Source organism: Oncorhynchus tshawytscha, linkage group LG08 (genome assembly GCF_018296145.1).
Source record: "Oncorhynchus tshawytscha isolate Ot180627B linkage group LG08, Otsh_v2.0, whole genome shotgun sequence".
Lineage (NCBI taxonomy): Eukaryota > Metazoa > Chordata > Actinopteri > Salmoniformes > Salmonidae > Oncorhynchus > Oncorhynchus tshawytscha.
In genome coordinates, this window is record NC_056436.1 from 43,223,353 (window position 1) to 43,242,597 (window position 19,245).

Here is a 19,245-nt window from a genome sequence, read left to right on the forward strand (position 1 = left end):
AGCACCAGCTTCTCCGGACGACTGTGTGATCACGCTGTCCGTAGCCGATGTGAGGTTAACATTCACAAGGCCGCAGGGCCAGATGGATTACCAGGACGCGTACTCAAAGCATGCGCTGACCAGCTTGCAAGTGTCTTCACTGACATTTTCAACCTCTCCCTGACCCAGTCTGTAATACCGACATGTTTCAAACAAATTACACAATAGTTTACCTTGGAGTTCTTGGGCACAGGGACCATCTAAATGTCTATCGCCCCGTAGCACTCACATCTGTAGCCGTCAAATGCTTTGAAAGGCTGGTCATGGCTCACATCACCACCATCATCCCAGGCACCCTGGGCCTCTATACCATGCGGTGTCAGAGGAAGGTCCTAAATTGTCAGACTACATCCACCCAAGCCATAGATTGTTTTCTCTGCTACCACACGGCAAGTGGTACCGGAGCACCAAATCTGGCTCATGAACAGTTTCTACCCCCCAAGCCATAAGACTGCTGAACAGTTAATGATTACTATAATGGCTACCTGGAATACGTGTTGATCCCCCTTTATTTTGCAGTGACTCTCTTGCACTGTTTCTATGCACACTCACAGGACTCTACCCACACACTCACATACACTACACTGACACTCCAATACACACACACACACACTACATACGCTCATAAACACACGCACACTTTCACTCTTCACATGCACTGTTGCTACTCTGTATATCATCTATCCTGATTGACTAGTCACTTTTACCCCTAACGAGAGTACATGTACATAATTACCTCAACCTCGTACCCCTGCACATTGACTTGACCGGTAATCCTTGTATATATCCTCTTTATTGTTATTTTATTGTTACCATTTCCTTTTTTGTCAAATGTTTTATTATAATTGTTTAACTTTTTAACTCTACATTGTTGGGAAAGGGCTCGTAAGTAAGCATTTCATGATAGTCTACACCTGTTGTATTCGGCGCATGTGACAAATAAAATGTGATTTGAGATTTTTATTATCTTAAATCGTACCCTCGCTGAAATGCCGGCATAACTTTACACCCCATCTTTCTCTTACACCTCGGTTTCTGGCGTCGAGTTCTGTTGTGCTCCCGCTAGTCCACTTTAGGCTCACTGTGTCGGGATCACTTGCAGGTCAGATACAGTGCCTTCAGAAAGTATTCACACCCCATGACTTTTTCCACATCTTGTTGTGTTACTGCCTGAATTTAAAATGGATTAAATAAACTCAGCAAAAAAGAAACGTCCTCTCACTGTCAACTATGTTTATTTTTAGCAAAATTAACATGTGTAAATATTTGTATGAACATAACAAGATTCAACAACTGAGACATAAACTGAACAAGTTCCACAGACGTGACTAAAAGAAATGGAATAATGTGTCCCTGAACAAAGGGGGGTCAAACTCAAAAGGAACAGTCAGTATCTGGTGTGGCCACCAGCTGCATTAAGTACTGCAGCGCATCTCCTCCTCATGGACTGCATCAGATTTGCCAGTTCTTGCTGTGAGATGTTACCCCACTCTTCCACCAAGGCACCTGCAAGTTCCCAGACATTTCTGTGGGGAATGGCCCTAGCCCTCACCCTCCGATCCAACAGGTCCCAGACGTGCTCAATGGGATTGAGATCCAGGCTCTTCGCTGGCCATGGCAGAACACTGACATTCCTGTCTTGCAGGAGATCACGCACAGAACGAGCAGTATGGCTGGTCGCATTGTCATGCTGAAGGGTCATGTCAGGATGAGCCTGCAGGAAGGGTACCACAATGAGGGAGGTAAAAATAACCCTTTGAGCATGGTGGTTCCAAATTACACTTTGGATGGTGTATCAATACATCCAGTCACTGTAAAGATACAGGCGTCCTCCTAACTCCGTTGCCGGAGAGGAAGGAAACCATTCAGGGATTTCACCATGAGGCCAATGGTGACTTAAAAAACTGTTAGAGTTTAATTGCTGTGATGGGAGAAAACTGAGGATGGATCAACAACATTTCAGTTAACTCCACCATACTAACCTAATTGATAGAGTGAAAAAAAACATGTATCCTGTTTGCAACAAGGCACTAAAGCAATACTGCAAAAGATCCTGAATACAAAGTGTATTGGATTTGCATTAAACATAACACATTACAGCTTAGTGCTGGCTATATCATGTTAGGGGTATGCTTGTGATTGTTAAGAGTTGTTATTTGTTAAGAATTGTTGAGTTTTTCATGATAATAAAATTAATGGAATGGAGCTAAACAAAGGCAAAATCCTAGAGGAAAACCTGGTTCAGTCTACTTTCCACCAGACACTGGGAGATCAATTGACCTTTGAGTATGACAATAACCTTACATACAAGGCCAAATATACACTGGAGTTGCTTACCAAGAACATAGTGAATTTTCCGGAGTGGCCGAGTTACAGTTTTGACATACACTTTCAGATTTATGGCAAGACCTGAAAATGGTTGTCAACCAATTTGACAGCTTGAAGAATTCTGAAAATAATGGGACATTTTGCACAATCCAGGTGTGCAAAGCTCTTAGACTTAACCAGAAACACTCACAGCCGTAACCGCTGCCAAAGGTGCTTTTACATAGTAAAAGGGGTGTGAATACTATTTCTGTGTTTTAATTTTCAATACATTTGCTAAAACTTGTGTGTAGATGAGTGATTTAATCCATTTTGAATTCAAGCTGCCACAACAATGTGGAATAAGTCCAAGGGTAATAATGCTTTCTGAAGGCACTGTACACAACATAAAACATCAGGCTTGTTTAAGCATTAAACCTAATGCTACTTCTCATATCCGCTGAATGAAGACGTAGCCTACGGAATACTGATAACATGTTTTCACTTGGATTTGAATTCCGGCTGTAACACAACATGTGGAATAAGTCTAGGGATATGATTACTTTCTAAAGGCACTGTGTCAAATGTCTTGTTGTTTATATAACCAGTCAACTCTGTGTGTCGTACCAGGGAAGTATTAAATCTGTAACTTGCGTTATGATACAATCTGATGAAATTTGCCAGGCTTCAACCAAACTTTTTTTCATTTTTTTAAATAAGAAAAAAGTTTTGTAGTTAAATTCATTGTCGTGTTTGTTTTATCTGACAGGGTGAAAGCAGATATGAGTTGGAGCTGCTGCCCCACCTCCACAAAGCAGATGTCATAGGCCTCACGGAGGAAGCACAGCAGGAAAAGTCCACCAAAGGAAAGAAGCAGAAAGAGGGAAAAATGACAAAATCCAGAACCAAAATGGCCAACCTGAGCCACAAGCAGAAGACTTCCTGCCTTTCCTCAGCTGACCTAGACCGTGTAGAACTCAAAAAGGAAGTTCAGAGGGAAAGCATTTCTAAAGCAGAGACAACCTTAGTCTCTCCATGGACCCTGATAAAGAACAGAGTCCCTTCAGAATGTCACAAGGAGGTGACTCATGACCTCAGAGATCACCCAGGCCTCTGGCCACTCTCCTCCACGGGTGACCAGCCAATCATGGACATGGATTTTGACTGTATCATACTCAACAACGAGAGTGAAAGTTCAGAGGTCAATTCTCCAAGGGATTTGGAGAGCGAATCAGTGAACTGCATTGCTGCTGTAGAACAGATTGACCTCAATCAGTTGACCTCAATTGCAGACCGTGAACCCAAGTCAGATGAAGATTCTGAACTGGAGGCTTTGTTTTACTTGCCCAAATGGGATGCTGCTGTCCCCAAGTTGCAGCCCCTGAGACAGAAGTTAGAGAGCTTGAGGGTCATTCTAGTCAACGTGACAGAGCTTCTGTCTAGGTCTCCTCCAGCTTTGCACTTTGACCTGGACAGCCCTCAGTTTGACCCTGGGCCCACCCCCTTCACCACCAAGGACTGTTCACATACACTTCCGGTTGAACCTCTGGATGAACTCCTGGATGTAGGTCAGACATTCCACGTGAATTTCTCCCTGGAAGTGGATGAGGACTTTGCCGATCCTGCTTCTCAATCTCCCAATGTTGATTTAGACGTTGGTTCTCTAGACTGTGAAAGCCATTGCGAACCACCTCAACAGCAGCACTCCCCTTCATCACCCATTACTGTGCCAGCAGAAAGCATGGGTAGGGAAAGTGCCCTTGGCAGCCCTAGCTGGGATGAGGTCTTCGAGGATGACAGCAATGACATAAAGGAGGATGATATGGATGATAAAGCGGACTTCAAGCCACCATGTCATCCCACTCAGCCTAAAGCCCAGCACTCTAAAACCAACCTGGATGAGAGCATGGACCTGTTTGGAGATGACGGCACCTTCCTCCAGATGACCATTCCGGACATCCCTACGCCAGAGAACGTCAGTATCCGAATACCTAGCCCCCTGAAGGCTCCGGAGAGGGAATGGTTAATAGGGTCAAGTAAAAGTGTGACAGAAACAAAGATGGTGTATCAGGTCAAACCTAGTCGTAGCCATGCTTCTCCTGTAGCGCAGCAGGAACCTGCTCAGGACTTTGAGAACTTTGTCTGTTCTCAGGATTTGTTCTCTGTCAACTTTGACTTGGACTGGGAGGAGGATGAAGGGGACACAGAGGCTGCTCCTAGTCCGTTCCCCTCAAAACCTTCACCCCCTGGGTCCAAAAAACAGGAAGCACCCCTTTCCTCCACAGTGAATGAGCCAAAAATCTCTGGCTCATCCACTCCCCCCTTTAGTTTCCATAGGAAGAGCGTGTCCACACCCCTGGCAGCCTGTCTGGGAAGGAAGAGGGCAGACACCTCTGCTCTGGCTTCGCCTCAGACCTCTCCTCTGACCTCCAAGAGCGGAGCTCTGTTCTCACCAATCCCCACATTAGGACCGAGGCGAGTTCTCCTGCCTGGTCCTTCCACCACCCCATCCACTTCGTTCTCATTCTTAAAGAGGAAATGCCAGGGGACCTTACAGAATGCCCAGACTCTCAAAGCTCAGGCGGGGGACCCAGGAAATGGTTCAATAGAGATGGGACACAGTTTGTCTCACAAATCCATCTTGGACCCCCCTCATCCAGGTTAGTTCACTCCCAACTATTGCAGGTGCTTAATTTCATTGTGTCCCCTAGTTTCCCATTCACAAACAACTAAGCCACCTTGTTAATATGTATACCTGGTTGAGAATTTAGCAGGTGTTCTTACAATCTGATCAACACATCTCATCAAGGTAGCGCATCATGACCTATAGGTCAGATTGGTACTCCTTTGCATTGACTGTTTGTGCCTGTGAGTGGGTAAGCTCTTCGGGCATGTGCATTATGATTTGTTGTCCCCCGCCGCAGGCCTGTGCACCAGTGACAGTGAGGAGGAGGTTATCACCCGTAAGCGGGTTCATCATCATGTCAAGGCGAACCCCTTGTCTTCTCCCGTGGTAAGTCCCAATTAGCTACTTTCCCCCCTGTGTGTCAAGGACTATATAGTAAGCCTTCAGTAATGCATCTTCATTCTGTTAAACACAACCACCAAATGTAGGTCTGGTGAACACTTGCACTAGGACTCTAATTCTAGTCATGTCGTGGTGTTAATGTTTATTTTTCTAACTTACGTATACTGAACAACAATATAAACGTAACATGTAAAGTGTTGGTCTCAGAAGTTTCCAATATCCACAAAGAGCTTATTTATCTCAAATGTTGTTCCCAAATGTGTTTACATCTCTGTTGGTGAGCATTTCTCCTGTGCCAAGATAATTAATACACCTGACAGGTGTGGCATATTAAGAAGCGGGTTAAACAGCATGACCAGTACACAGGTGCACCTTGTGCTGGGGACAATAAAAGGCCACTCTAAAACGTGCAGTTTTGTCACACAACACAATGCCACAGATGTCTCAAGTTTTGAGGGAGCGTGCAATTGGCATGCTTACTGTTTTAGAGAATTTGGCAAAACGTTCAACCGGCCTCACCAAACGTAGACCACGTGTAACCACACCAGCCCAGGACCCCCTCATCCGGCTTCTTTACATGCGGGATTGCCTGAGACCAGCCACCCGGACCGCTCCCAGGGAAGCTCATCTGCGCGCTCGTCATCCTCACCAAGGTATTGACCTGATTGCAGTTCAGCGTCGTAAACGACTTCAGTGGGCTGTAGTCAATGTTGTGAATAGAGTGCCCCATGGTGGTGGTGGGGTTATGGTATGGGCAGGCATAAGTAACTGACAACGAACACAAATGCATTTTATTGATGGTAATTAGAATGCACAGTGATACTGTGAGGAGATCCTTAGGCCCATTGTTGTGCCAGTCATCCACTGCCATCACCACGTTTCAGCATGATATTGCACGGCCCCATATCACAAGGATCTGTACACAATTCCTGGAAGTTGAAAATATCCCAGTTCTTCCATGGCCTGCATACTCACCAAACACGTCACCCATTGAGCATGTTTGGGATGCTCTGGATCGACGTGTACAACGGTGTGTTCCAGTTCCCGCCAATATCCAGCAACTTTGCACAGCCATTGAAGAGTGGGACAACATTCCACAGGCCACAATCAACAGCCTGATCAACTCTATGCAAAGGAAATGTGTCACGCTGCATGAAGCAAATGGTCACACCAGATACTGACTGGTTTTCTGATTCACACCCCTACCTTTTTTACCTAAGGTATCTGACCAACAGATGCATATCGATATTTCCATTCATGTGAAATTCATAGATTAGGGCCTAATGAATTTATTTCAATTGACTGATTTCCTTATATGGAACTGTAACTCAGTAAAAATCATTGAAATGGTTGCATGTTGCGTTTATATTTTTGTTCAGTAGTAGTGCACTACCATCAAAACTGTACAATCATCCATTTCTATTATCTATTATCTGCCATGTCAAATTTCCGTCCTCTTATCTTTTCCACACTTTGTTTGCCATGGCTGTAGAGCATATGTGCCCAATTTTAAGAAGTGCTCAATATAATAGTAATGATACCATACTTCGTCGGAATATTGAGAGGTCTGATGTATCTCACTTCTCTATATAAGCCTTTAAGCATAGTCTGTCTGTTGTCGGCATGGCAACAGGCTCGCAGACTGCTTTTGCAAGATCTATTTTGTTTCAATTTCTCCATTCAGACTGGCCTCTTTTAGGAAAGCATCTGTTTTCTCTGAGACAACTCTGGTTTTGACAATACAAGACTATTCACCACAGAGTTGCATACATGGCCTTTCCAGAGATAAAGAAAGCCCGCAGAAAGCATAAGTGGGTCAGAATAGTCACGTGGGCTTCTAAACTAAAGATTTACACTTTGCGTCTTATGTAGAATATCAATGATACAAATGCAGAAGTGTCTGGGGAAAAAAAGTTATTTGTTTGAGAGATGAAAAAATATATATATTCAAATGATTCTGATGATTGATGATTCTGTTTATCCATTGTTTGTTATATTTCCTCTCTCAGTCAATGCTTCTCAGTGATGTGGATTCTCCTTTACAAGTGACCAGGAAGGCAAAGCATGCGGTGGCACGCATTGTAAGATAATTACTACAACCACTATCACTAAAGTATCGTTATCAAACTCGTCGCTTCTAGCCGCTTGTGTGTCTGGTTCTCTTCCTCTCAATTATCTTTTACTTATTTCAGTACAAGCTAGCATCAAGTAAATACTTGTGGATTACAATGAATGTTGAACACTTTTTATTTTTTCTGACCGTCATAATAAAGTTAATATGGCTTTGACCATGTCCTTTAAAACCTCTTTTCCAGTCAGATGAGAGCGAGGGGGAGGGGGAGGCGATGTCTGACGATGACTTCCAGAATACCTCTGTTCGACAGCCAAGAGCGCCCCCCCGTGTGGCTGTGAAACCATCCGCGTCGCATGGGAAAGCTAAGGTCAGTCAGGTGTCAAATACATCTCACATGAGACGTGCTGGTCAGTAGCCCAGGGTCATTTTAAGTGTGTTGTTGTTCAGCTACCTTCTCTGTTTGTTGACGAATTGCTCCAACCTCTGTGTCTTTTGGAGGGTTTGGTATAAAGCAGAAGACATTTTTGTTGATCATATGTACGTTGGACAATACAGTAATCTACTCCTTCGAATCAACATTTCCTTCCCAGCAGGCCGTGCAGCACCACCACCGAGGAGCCCGTCACTTTCTGGACGAGGAGGCGGCGCTGTCCGAGGGGGGGGAGGTGTCATCTGACGAAGAGGATGGTGAAGAGCAGAACCGCTCACTGGAGGGCTTCGTTGTGAGCAACACCCAGTGCTCCCAGGGAATCAACGGTGAGGGGTCAAATATAATAAGAAGAATAATAACAACAACAACAACATGGGTTTTATACAGCGCTTTTCATGGACCCAAAGTCTCTTGTTATGTTATACAGTTGTTATACGGGTAGTCACCTATTATACAGTTCACTCACTGGGCATGAAATAGAATAAAGCGTTTCTAAAATGGGGAGATAACTAAGAATCGCTCACTTTCATTTTCTGTTGCACTATGTATTGTTTTGTTTCGGAGTGCCCTAACATGACCCAACACACACACTCTCTCGCTCTCTCTCTCTCTCGCTCTCCCTCTCTCGCTCTCTCTCGCTCTCTCTCTCTCTCTTGCTCTCTCTCTGTATATCTCTCTCTCTCTCTCTCTCTCATCTCTCTCTCTCTCTGTACATCTCTCTCTCTCTCTCTCTCTCTCTCTCTGTACATCTCTCTCTCTCTCTCTCTCTCTCTCTCTGTACATCTCTCTCTCTCTCTCTCTGTACATCTCTCTCTCTCTCTCTCTCTCTCTCTCTGTACATCTCTCTCTCTCTCTCTCTCTCTCTCTCTGTACATCTCTCTCTCTCTCTCTCTCTCTCTCTCTGTACATCTCTCTCTCTCGCTCTCTCTCTCTCTCTCTGTATATCTCTCTCTCTCTGTACATCTCTCTCTCTCTCTCTCTCTCTCTCTGTACATCTCTCTCTCTCTCTCTCTGTACATCTCTCTCTCTCTCTCTCTGTACATCTCTCTCTCTCTCTCTGTACATCTCTCTCTCTCTCTCTGTACATCTCTCTCTCTCTCTCTCTCTCTCTGTACATCTCTCTGTACATCTCTCTGTACATCTCTCTCTCTCTCTCTCTGTACATCTCTCTCTCTCTGTACATCTCTCTCTGTACATCTCTCTCTCTCTCTCTCTCTCTCTCTGTACATCTCTCTCTCTGTACATCTCTCTCTCTCTCTCTCTCTCTCTGTACATCTCTCTCTCTCTCATTGTATCTCCCTGTGGGACAGATTCTGAGATGCAGGGGGTTTACCTAAAGTCAGTGAGAAGCCCTGCTGTGGCTGGCAAGTTCAAAATGATCTACAAGCTAAACCACAACATGGACATCTTCTCTCAGGTAGGATTATCAGGATTTCTTTGGTGTCTATTAATCTTAGGGCTGGTTTCCCAGACAGAGGTTAGTCCATTGAACATGATTTTTAGTCTAGGACTTGGCTGTGTTTGGGAAACTGTCCCTTAGAGTTTTATTCTATGATTTTTAATCAACTGTACCTTTTTCACTCACTAAACAAAACTAACTAAACCTCTACTAAACCTTGTAATAAATGATGTGGAAATTGAGCAAGTTGAGATGACTAAACTGCTTGGAGTAAAAAAAAAAATGCAATTGGCTCAGAACAGGGCAGGACAGCTGGCCCTTGGATGTACACAGTGAGCTAATATTAATAATATGCATGGCAATCTCTCCTGGCTGAAAGTGGAGGAGAGATTGACTTCATCACTACTTTTATTTATGAGAGGTATTGACATGTTGAATGCACCGAGCTGTCTGTCTAAACTACTGGCACACAGATCAGACACCCATGCATACCCCACAAGACATGCCACAAGAGGTCTCTTCACAGTCCCCAAGTCCAGAACAGACTATGGGGAGGCACACAGTACTACATAGAGCCATGACTACATGGAAGTATTTTCCACAGCAAGCAGTAGAATTTGATTTAGCCGATTCAATCACTTTATAATGTTTTGCTTAAGCTTCTCTCCAAACTGTCCATAGGTGCCTGAGCTGGACGAGACATATGCGGAGGACAGCTTTGTGGTGAGGGGCAGTGATGAGGAAGAGCTCGGCGAGGAGGATGAGGAGGTCCCATTGGAACTTATCTACGAGGACTCCTTCGTGGAGGGGAGGAGGCAGTACCCCACCAGACGCAAGGCGCTGATCCGAAACATCAGGGCTCAGGCTGGGAGCGGGCCTGCCACTCTGGACAAGAGGGCTGCTGACCCTCAACCTAATCCTGCTGGGAAAAACAAGCGCTCCCGCATAGTGCATTTGGTGGACTCCAGCTCGGAAGAAGAAGTGGAGAAAAGTAGAAATAGTGTGAAAGCTGAAGGTGTTGCTGCCATCTGCAGGCTAACTGAGTTACAGCAACAGAATGACTGGGTGTTTAAAGCTCCACGGCAGCAGGTGCCCCCTGGTGGATCCACCAGAGCCTCCACAGCGAGCTGTGTGGTGGGGCCTAGAGTCCTCAGTGGAGCCAGGTCCTCCTCTATGAACTCTGTGATGGAGCCTAGCGCCCCAAGTGGAACCAGCAGGACCTCCTCAGTGAGCTCCGTGAGGGGACCTAGAGAGGAGCAGCAAGAAGAGAGGTGTCGCCAGAGGCTCCATCAGCAGGCCCTCCTGTCTGAGGAGCTGGACTTTGAGCATTCGGAGTCTCTGTTGCTCTCAAGTAAACAGCCACAGGTAATGTGGTAATGTACTGATATGGGCCACATGATATAGGCCAAATAGGTTGTGTTTACACAGGCAGCTCAATTCTGCTATTTTTTTCCCACTAATTTGTCTTTTGACCAATCACATCCACTCTTTTACAGCGCTGTCCTGATTGGTCGAAAGACCAATTAGTGAGAAAATCTGATTGGGCTGCCCGTGTATACACAGCCATATAGGTCACACAGATATGTTAGATGCTAATCTATGTACTATGTTAGTAAACTGTAATAGATTCACCTAGCGTCATGTACCAATGGATATTTAGTTACTGTAAATAACAGATGTTTGAATCCGTACAGAGCACAAACAACAACTGTTCTACCTATTTTCATCCTTCTAGGCCAAACTTTTCCTACAATAAAAGAATGAAATAGAATCTTCCGGGAATCTGGATTCTACCTAAATGTCTATGTTGTGTCTTTCCCCAGGCTACCTCCTCCACGTCCTCAGCACCCCACGTCCAGAGCTCCTTCGGTCAGGCCGCCACTCTAAGCAAGCCCCCTGCCTCGTCATCGAACCCATCGGGCCTTGTCGCTGTACTGGTGGACAGCCGCTGTATCACAGCCTGCGTGGATGTGGTCTCCAGCCTGCGCCAGCGTTGCGCTGTCGCGGCCCACGTGTGCTCGCTGGACGGCTGCGACTTCGTGGTCAGTAACCGCATGGCGGTCGAGAGGCAGTGCCAGTCGGAGTTGGCCGGGATGCCGAACCGCAAACGGCTTGTGGAGAGGGTGACCAGTTTGCAGAGCCTATTTGAGCGGGTCTGTCTCATCGTAGAGAAGGACCGCACCAAACCAAGTGAGGGAGGGCACGCACTCACTTTTTGACAGACCTGTTGACTGGGATACTTCCTGTGGGGTCACTTCCTGATTTTCTACATTATGCTTGTCACGTCACTTTTGTTTGATTGTGACAGAAGCCACTTGATTTGGCTCGCCCAGCTTGCTGTGTTTTCATTTGGATCCATTCCACAAGCAAATGTCACATTCGAAATGATGCACCAGCACCAAAAAGCTCTTGAAGTGGGATAGCTAACGCTAAAGTCGGGACCTTGACAAACTTAAAGGGCAACTGCACTTCCTTATTTGGCCTCGTTTTAGATTCGGTTCATTAAGAAATGTTAGCGGCCTAATTCAAAAGTGAGTTGGTTTGATGTGGGTGTCTCTTGTGTGTGTTCGCAGGTAGGAAGAGTTAGACAAATTATTTCGCCAATTAGCTTCAGCCGGCTGGTGTGCGACCATGACAAAGCTGGTTTGACTTTGGATAGCCCATCTCTGGGAATACTTGGGGACTGTCAATAAATTACACAATGTAAATGGGACAATATTTCCATCTTGCACATCTTTTAGTTGTCTCATTAAATGCTTTCAATATTTGTATATGAATTTCTACAATTTATAGTTGGTTTGAGGTTTGGAGCAATTGACCATTTAAAATATTGTTGAATTTACTGATGGTCCCTAACTAGACCCATTTGGATATTGAATGTCAAAGCTAATTGATCATGGGCGTTAATGATTGGGTCGCGTGTACCTGCACTCTGAATTTATGATTACGTGGGTACTGCCAACCCATGGAAAACTGTTACGGTATCCTTCATTCCATGACATACCATTTGTTTCATCATCTCGCAAACCTCAGTTTTGGACGAGACAGACTTTATGACCAAAATTAACCTATTTACACTTTGTAGTAAATTTTGACACTAGAATATATGTTTCTAAGTCTTATCAATGCCACGCAGGCCATTTTCAAAACAAGAATATGTTTTTTAAGGGCAGTCACTCTTTAACAATGAGTGATGACCATGAAAACATGCAGGACTGATGGCTATAGCTACAGTATGTTCAACAAGTATATTATTCTTCTGGCTTGATCTAGCTCTATTTGTGATATTTTACCTTGCCTCGTTAGCTTGCTAGGTAATCAATCCTCTGATGACATCTGCAATGTTTGTTAACTTGCATGAGCTGCGTTTGAAGTTACATGTAAACATATCCACTCACTGCTAGGTAAACAAAGAGCTTTCTGATTCCGAACTGCGTGCCCAACTTTTAATGACGCGGACAGGAGGGCAAGATATATCAAGTGTGTCTAGCGATGACAGAATGTATATGGAAGTTTGATAAAATATTGATTGTAACACAATAACCAGAAAGATCCCACATGACAGTATTTAAAGGGTTCAGCATTGCCTTTCTATCATCAGACAAACATTTTTGGAAAGTTGCTCTACCGTTCGTTATTCTTCATATTTTGTACATTTTCCTTGCCTTCTTCCCATAGGTGAAGCTTCCCGTCCTTTCCAACCTACACGCTACTATGACAGCACACTGGCCAGCTTGGTGAGGGCAGGCGTCCGACTCCTGGTGAGTAGGGGGCCTGAGGAGAGCGCCACCCTACTGGCTGAACTGGCCCGAGTGGAGCAGAGGAAGGGCCAGGCTATTAGCGTGCCCTTAGAGGTCAAAGGTCACCGGCAGCAGGCGCTACTCTTCTACCGAACGCTGCCCTGTGTCAGCTATGTCAACGCCCTCAACATGAGCCACAGCTTCAGATCGGTGGGCCAACTGGTCAACAGGTAGGGGAAATAAACTGCTATTGTTAGCATCACTGTTAGCATTATTAGCTCTGTTAGCATCTCTGTTATTGTGTCAGCATTACCTCTGTTATCAAATCAAACTTTATTTGTCATGCGCCGAATACAACAAGTGTAGGTAGATCTTACGGTGAAATGCTTACTTACAAGCCCTTAACCAATAGTGCCGTTCAAGAAGAGTTAAGAAAATATTTACCAAATAAACTAAAGTAACATAACAATAACAAGGCTATATACAGGGGGTACCGGTACAGAGTCAGTGCAAGTTAGTTGAGGTAATTTGTACATGTAGGTAGGGGTGGTGTGACTATGCATAGATAATAAACAGTGAGTAACAGCAGTGTACAAAACAAATGGGGGGGGTCAATGTAAATAGTGGTGGCCATTTAATTAATTGTTCAGCAGTCTTATGGCTTGGGGGTAGAAGCTGTTAAGGAGCCTTTTGGGCCTAAACTTGGCGCTCCGGTACTGCTTGCCGTGTGGTAGCAGAGAAAACAGTCTATGACTTGGGTGAATGGAGCCTCTGACAATTTTATGGGCTTTCCTCTGACACCGCCTAGTATATAGGTCCTGGATGGCAGGAAGAACTTCTTGAGGATGTGGGGACCCATGCCAAGTCTTTTCAGTCTCCTTAAGGGGAAAAGGTTTTGTCATGCCCTCCTCACGACTGTCTTGGTGTGTTTGGACCATGATAGTTAGTTAGTGATGTGGACACCAAGGAACTTGAAACTCTCGACCCGCTCCACTTCAGCCCTGTCGATGTTCAAATCAAATTTATTTATATAGCCCTTCGTACATCAGCTGATATCTCAAAGTGCTGTACAGAAACCCAGCCTAAACCCCCAAACAGCAAGTACTGCAGGTGTTAATGGGGGCCTGTTCGGCTCGCCTTTTCCTGTAGTCCACAATCAGCTCCTTTATCCTGCTCATGTTGAGGGAGAGGTTGTGGTGCCAGGACAACACTGCCAGTTCTCTGACCACCTCCCTATAGGCTGTCTCATCATTGTCGGGGATTGGGCCTACCACTGTTGTGTCGTCAGCAAACTTAATGATGGTGTTGGAATCATGTTTGGCCACGCAGTTCTGGGTGAACAGGGAGTACAGGAGGGGACTGAGTACACACCCCTGAGGGGCCCCAGTGTTGAGAATCAGCGTGGCAGACGTGTTGTTGCCTACCCTTACCACCTGGGAGTGGCCTGTCAGGAAGTCCAGGATCCAGTTGCAGAGGGAGGTGTTTAGTCCCAGGGTCCTTAGCTTAGTCATCTCTCTAAGCATTGTTACCTCGGTTTTCTGTTGTAAGTATGAGGACACTCGTCGAACATTTAATTCCAAAATCTTCGGCATTAATATGGAGTTGGTCCCCCTTTGCTGCTACCACTCTTCGGCGAAGGCTTTCCTCTAGATTATGGAACATTGCTGCCGGGACTTGCCTCCATTCAGACACGAGTGTTAGTAAGGTTGGCCACTGATGTTGGGCAATTAGGCCTAGCTCACAGTCGGTGTTCCAATTCATCCCAAAGGTGTTCAGTGGGGTTGAAGTCAGGGGTCTGCGCAGGCCAGTCAAGTTCTTCCACACCAATCTCGACACCATTTCTGTATGGACCTCCCTTTGTGCATGGGGGCATTGTCATGCTGAAACAGGAAAGGACCATTATTCCTCCTCCACCAAACTTTACAGTGGGCACTATGCATTCGGGCAGGTAGCGTTCTCCTGGCATCCGCCAAACCCAGATTCATCCGTCAGACTGCCAAATAGTGAAGCGTGAGTCATCACTCCAGAGAACACGTTTCCACTGCTCCAGAACACGTTTCCACTGCTCCAGAGTCCAATGGCGGCGGGCTTTACACCACTCTAGCCGACGTTTGAAATTGCTCATGGTGATCTTAGAAAACCATTTCATGAAGCTCCCGACAAACAGTTTTTGTGCTGACATTGCTTCCAGAGGCAGTTTGGGGTAGGGGTAGGCAGTCATTGTAAATAATAATTTGTTCTTAACTGACTTGCCTAGTTAAATAAAACTTGAATCCTGGCTCTAGCTGTCAGACAGCTTTTTGTAAAGAGATCTCGGAAATGCAGTGTAACTACGTAACATTTTGTGTCTCCTTATGTTACGGGATGAAAACAGTTTTTATGGGCACATAAATGCATGCCATTGCAAAATCGAATGCTTCTAACCCGAAAGAGTCACCTTACTATGATACTTAAAACCTAAATTGATACTGTCAATAACATGACTCTTCAATAATTATGCATAATACTCGTTGGATGCGCATTTGGTGTGGAGCTGTTTAATTATGTTGTGATATTATTACACATCATCTGATCCATGAAGGAATTTTCTGAATGACAGTCAAGTGAGGAACAGCTGTTGTGATAGCACATGCGATGCAACAACAGCGCAAGTGCTGGAAAATGCAGTTGAAGTCGGAAGTTTACATACACCTTAGCCAAATACATTTGAACTCCAGATTTTCACAATTCCTGACATTTAATCCTAGTAAAAATGATCTTTCTTAGGTCAGTTAGGATCACCACTTCATTTTAAGAATGTGAAATGTCAGAATAATAGTAGAGTGATTTATTTCTGTGGGTCAGAAGTTTACATACACTCAATTAGTATTTGGTTGCATTGCCTTTAAATTGTTTAACTTAGGTCATAGTTTCGGGTAGCCTTCCACAAGCTTCCCACAATAAGTTGGGTGAATATGGGCCCATTCCTCCTGACAGAGCTGGTGTAACTGAGCCAGGTTTGTAGGCCTCCTTGCTCGCACACGCTTTTTCAGTTCTGCCCACAAATTTTCTGTAGGATTGAGATCTGAGGATTGAGGACAGGGCTTTGTGATGGCCCCTCCAATACCTTGACATTGTTGTCCTTTGGCCATTTTGACATAACTTTGGAAGTTTTCTTGGTGTCATTGTCCATTTGGCAGACCCATTTGTGAACAAGCTTTAACTTCCTGACTGATGTCTTGAGATTGCTTCAATATATCCTCAAATTTCCTTCCTCATGAGGCCATCTATTTTGTGAAGTGCAGCAAAGCACCCCCACAACATGATGCCGCCACCCCCTGTGCTTCACGGTTGGGATGGTGTTCTTCGGCTTGCAAGCCTCCCCCTTTTTCCTCCAAACGTAACGATGGTAATTATGGCCAAACAGCTCTATTTTTGTTTCATCAGACCAGAGGACATTTCTCCAAAAAAGCACGATCTTTGTCCCCATGTGCAGTTGCAAACCATAGTCTCTCTTTTTTATGGGGATTTTGGAGCAGTGGCTTCTTCCTTACTGAGAGGCCTTTCAAGTTGTGTCGATATCGGACTCGTTTTACTGTGGATATAGATACTTTTGTACCTGTTTCCTCCAGCATCTTCACAAGGTCCTTTGCTGTCTGATTGATTTGCACTTTTCGCACCAAAGTACGTTCATCTCTAGGAGACAGACCGCATCTCCTTCCTGAGCGGTATGATGGCTGCGTGGTCCCATGGTGTCTATACTTGCGTACTATTGTTTGTACAGCTGAACTTGGTACCTTCAGGCGTTTGGAAATTGCTCCCAAGGATGAACCAGACTTGTGGAGGTCTACAATTGTTTTGTCTGAGGTTTTGTCTGATTTCTTTTGATTTTTCCCATGATGTCAAGCAAGAGGCACTGGGTTTGAAGGTAGGCCTTGAAATACATCCACACCTCCAATTGACTCAAATGATGTCAATTAGCCTATCAGCAGCTTCTAAAGCCGTGACATCATTTTCGGGAATTTCCCACGCTGTTTAAAGGCACAGTCAATTTAGTGTATGTAAACTTCTGACTGACTGGAATTGAGATTAAGTGAAATAATCTGTAAACAATTGTTGGAAAAATTACTTGTCATGCACAAAGTAGAGGTATATTTCACTGGTCATCCCCAAAGCCAACACTCCCTTTGGCCGCCTTTCCTTCCAGTTCTCTGCTGCCAATGACTGGAACAAACTGCAAAAATCACTGAAGCTGGAGTCTTTTATCTCCCTCTAACTTTAAGCATCAGTTGTCAGAGCAGCTTACCGAACGCTGTACCTGTACACAGCCAATCTGTAAATAGCACACCCAACAACCTCATCCCCATATTATTACTTACCCTCTTGCTCTTTTGCACCCCAGGATCTCTACTTGCACATCATCATCTGCACATCTATCACTCCAGTGTTAATGCTAAATTGTAATTATTTTGCCTCTATGGCCTATTTATTGCCTACCTCGCTGCTCTTCTACATTTGAACACACTGTATATAGATTTTTCTATTGTGTTATTGACTGTACGTTTGTTTATTCTGTGTGTAACTCTGTTGTTTTTGTCGCACTGCTTTGCTTTATCTTGGCCAGGTCACAGTTGTAAATGAGAACTTGTTCTTAACTGGCCTATCTGGTTAAATAAATGTGATATATATATATATATATATTTTTTTTTTTTTTAAATAAAATTAAAAGGTGCCTTTTGGCAAACTCCAAGTGGGCTGTCATGTGCCTTTTACTGAGGAGTGGCTTCCGTCTGGCCACTCTACCATAAAGGCCTGATTGGAGGAGTGCTGCAGAGATGGTTGTCCTTCTGGAAGGTTCTCTCATCTCCACAGAGGAACTCTAGAGCTCTGTCAGTGACCATTGGGTTCTAGGTCACCTTCCTGACCAAGGCCCTTCTCCCCCGATTGCTCAGTTTGGCCGGGCGGCCAGCTCTAGGAAGAGTCTTGGTGGTTCCAAACTTCTTCCATTTAAGAATGATGGAGGCCATTGTGTTCTTGGGGACCTTCAATGCTGCATACATTTTTTTGGTACCCTTCCCCAGATCTGTGCCACGACACAATCCTGTCTGGGAGCTCTACGGACAATTCCTTCGACCTCGTGGCTTGGTTTTTGCTCTGACATGCATTGTCAACTGTTGGACCTTTTATATAGGCAGGTGTGCACCTTTCCAAATCATGTCCAATCAATTCAATATACCACAGGTGGACTCCAATCAAATTGTAGAAACATCTCAAGGATGACAATGGAAACAGGATGCACCTGAGCTCAATTTATAATCTCCTAGCAAAGGGTCTGAATACTTAAGTGAATACGTTTTTTATTTTAAATACATTTTTCACTTTGTCATTATGGGGTATTGTTTGTAGATTGATGAGGAAAATACATAATTTAATCTATTTAAGAATAAGGCTGTAATGTAACAATGTGGAAAAGGGGAATGCACTGTATATTTGCCATATATGCCAAACCCCTCGGGCGTTATTGCTTAATTATACAACGAGTGGGTCTAATCCTGAATGCTGATTGGTTAAAACCGCATTGCAGCCGGTGTCTATTCCACAGGTTTCCACCGCTAATTCTCTGATATTAAAATGCCTATTTACTCTTCCATCTGACTGCGCAATCCACTCCAGGCAATTTCTAAACTTGATCTCCAGTATAAAAATCATCTAGACATTGTCACATTTCTTTTAGACTAACATTTAGTTTTCAAAAGCTGAGATTTGTATAAAACTTGCTGTCTGTCTGTTTCTCTGACATTTGCAGCATAGTTTCAATATTCAAATTCGATAATGAACGTGTCAGAAAGGCAGGGAGATTTTCTCAGCCAGTCGAAGTCATGAATCAGCTGGCATCATTTTTATGGATATACTGTGTATACACAAAGAAATGTCAAACAAAACTAAATGCAGCTAGTTTGCATTCTTTCTAGCTCCGGTTTGAAGTGATTGTGTTGTTGGCTAGCTCCTCTGAACGACAGTGTCCTGACGAGTGAGCACATTTTCTATGACGGGCGAAATTGCGCCTCATTAGCTCATTGTTATGGATGTATCCAAATAAATGTCACTAGAAAAAAGCTTAAATATATGCAGCTACTTTGCTGTTATTCTGGTTGTAAGTTAGCCGTAGTTGAGTAGCTAACAAGCAATGGATAACGTTGCCAGCATAGATACAGAACAAAAAGACTGAACAACTGGGTCGCGTCATTGGCA

General features: G+C 44.4%; 1 protein-coding gene across 3 annotated transcripts in view; it reads left to right on the forward strand.

The window, feature by feature from the left end:
* Positions 1-19,245, forward strand: part of fancm (FA complementation group M) — a 69,088-nt gene that overhangs the window by 46,636 nt on the left and 3,207 nt on the right. For 2 of the 3 annotated variants that reach the window (XM_024429714.2, XM_024429716.2), the window contains exons 14-22: positions 3,113-5,003; positions 5,268-5,356; positions 7,381-7,452; positions 7,687-7,812; positions 8,036-8,201; positions 9,186-9,292; positions 9,956-10,639; positions 11,098-11,464; positions 12,953-13,244. In XM_024429714.2, the coding sequence (XP_024285482.1) occupies positions 3,113-5,003; positions 5,268-5,356; positions 7,381-7,452; positions 7,687-7,812; positions 8,036-8,201; positions 9,186-9,292; positions 9,956-10,639; positions 11,098-11,464; positions 12,953-13,244 (3,794 nt within the window). The remainder of the gene's footprint in view (positions 1-3,112; positions 5,004-5,267; positions 5,357-7,380; positions 7,453-7,686; positions 7,813-8,035; positions 8,202-9,185; positions 9,293-9,955; positions 10,640-11,097; positions 11,465-12,952; positions 13,245-19,245) is intronic. The other variant, XM_024429715.2, reaches the window with a different exon arrangement.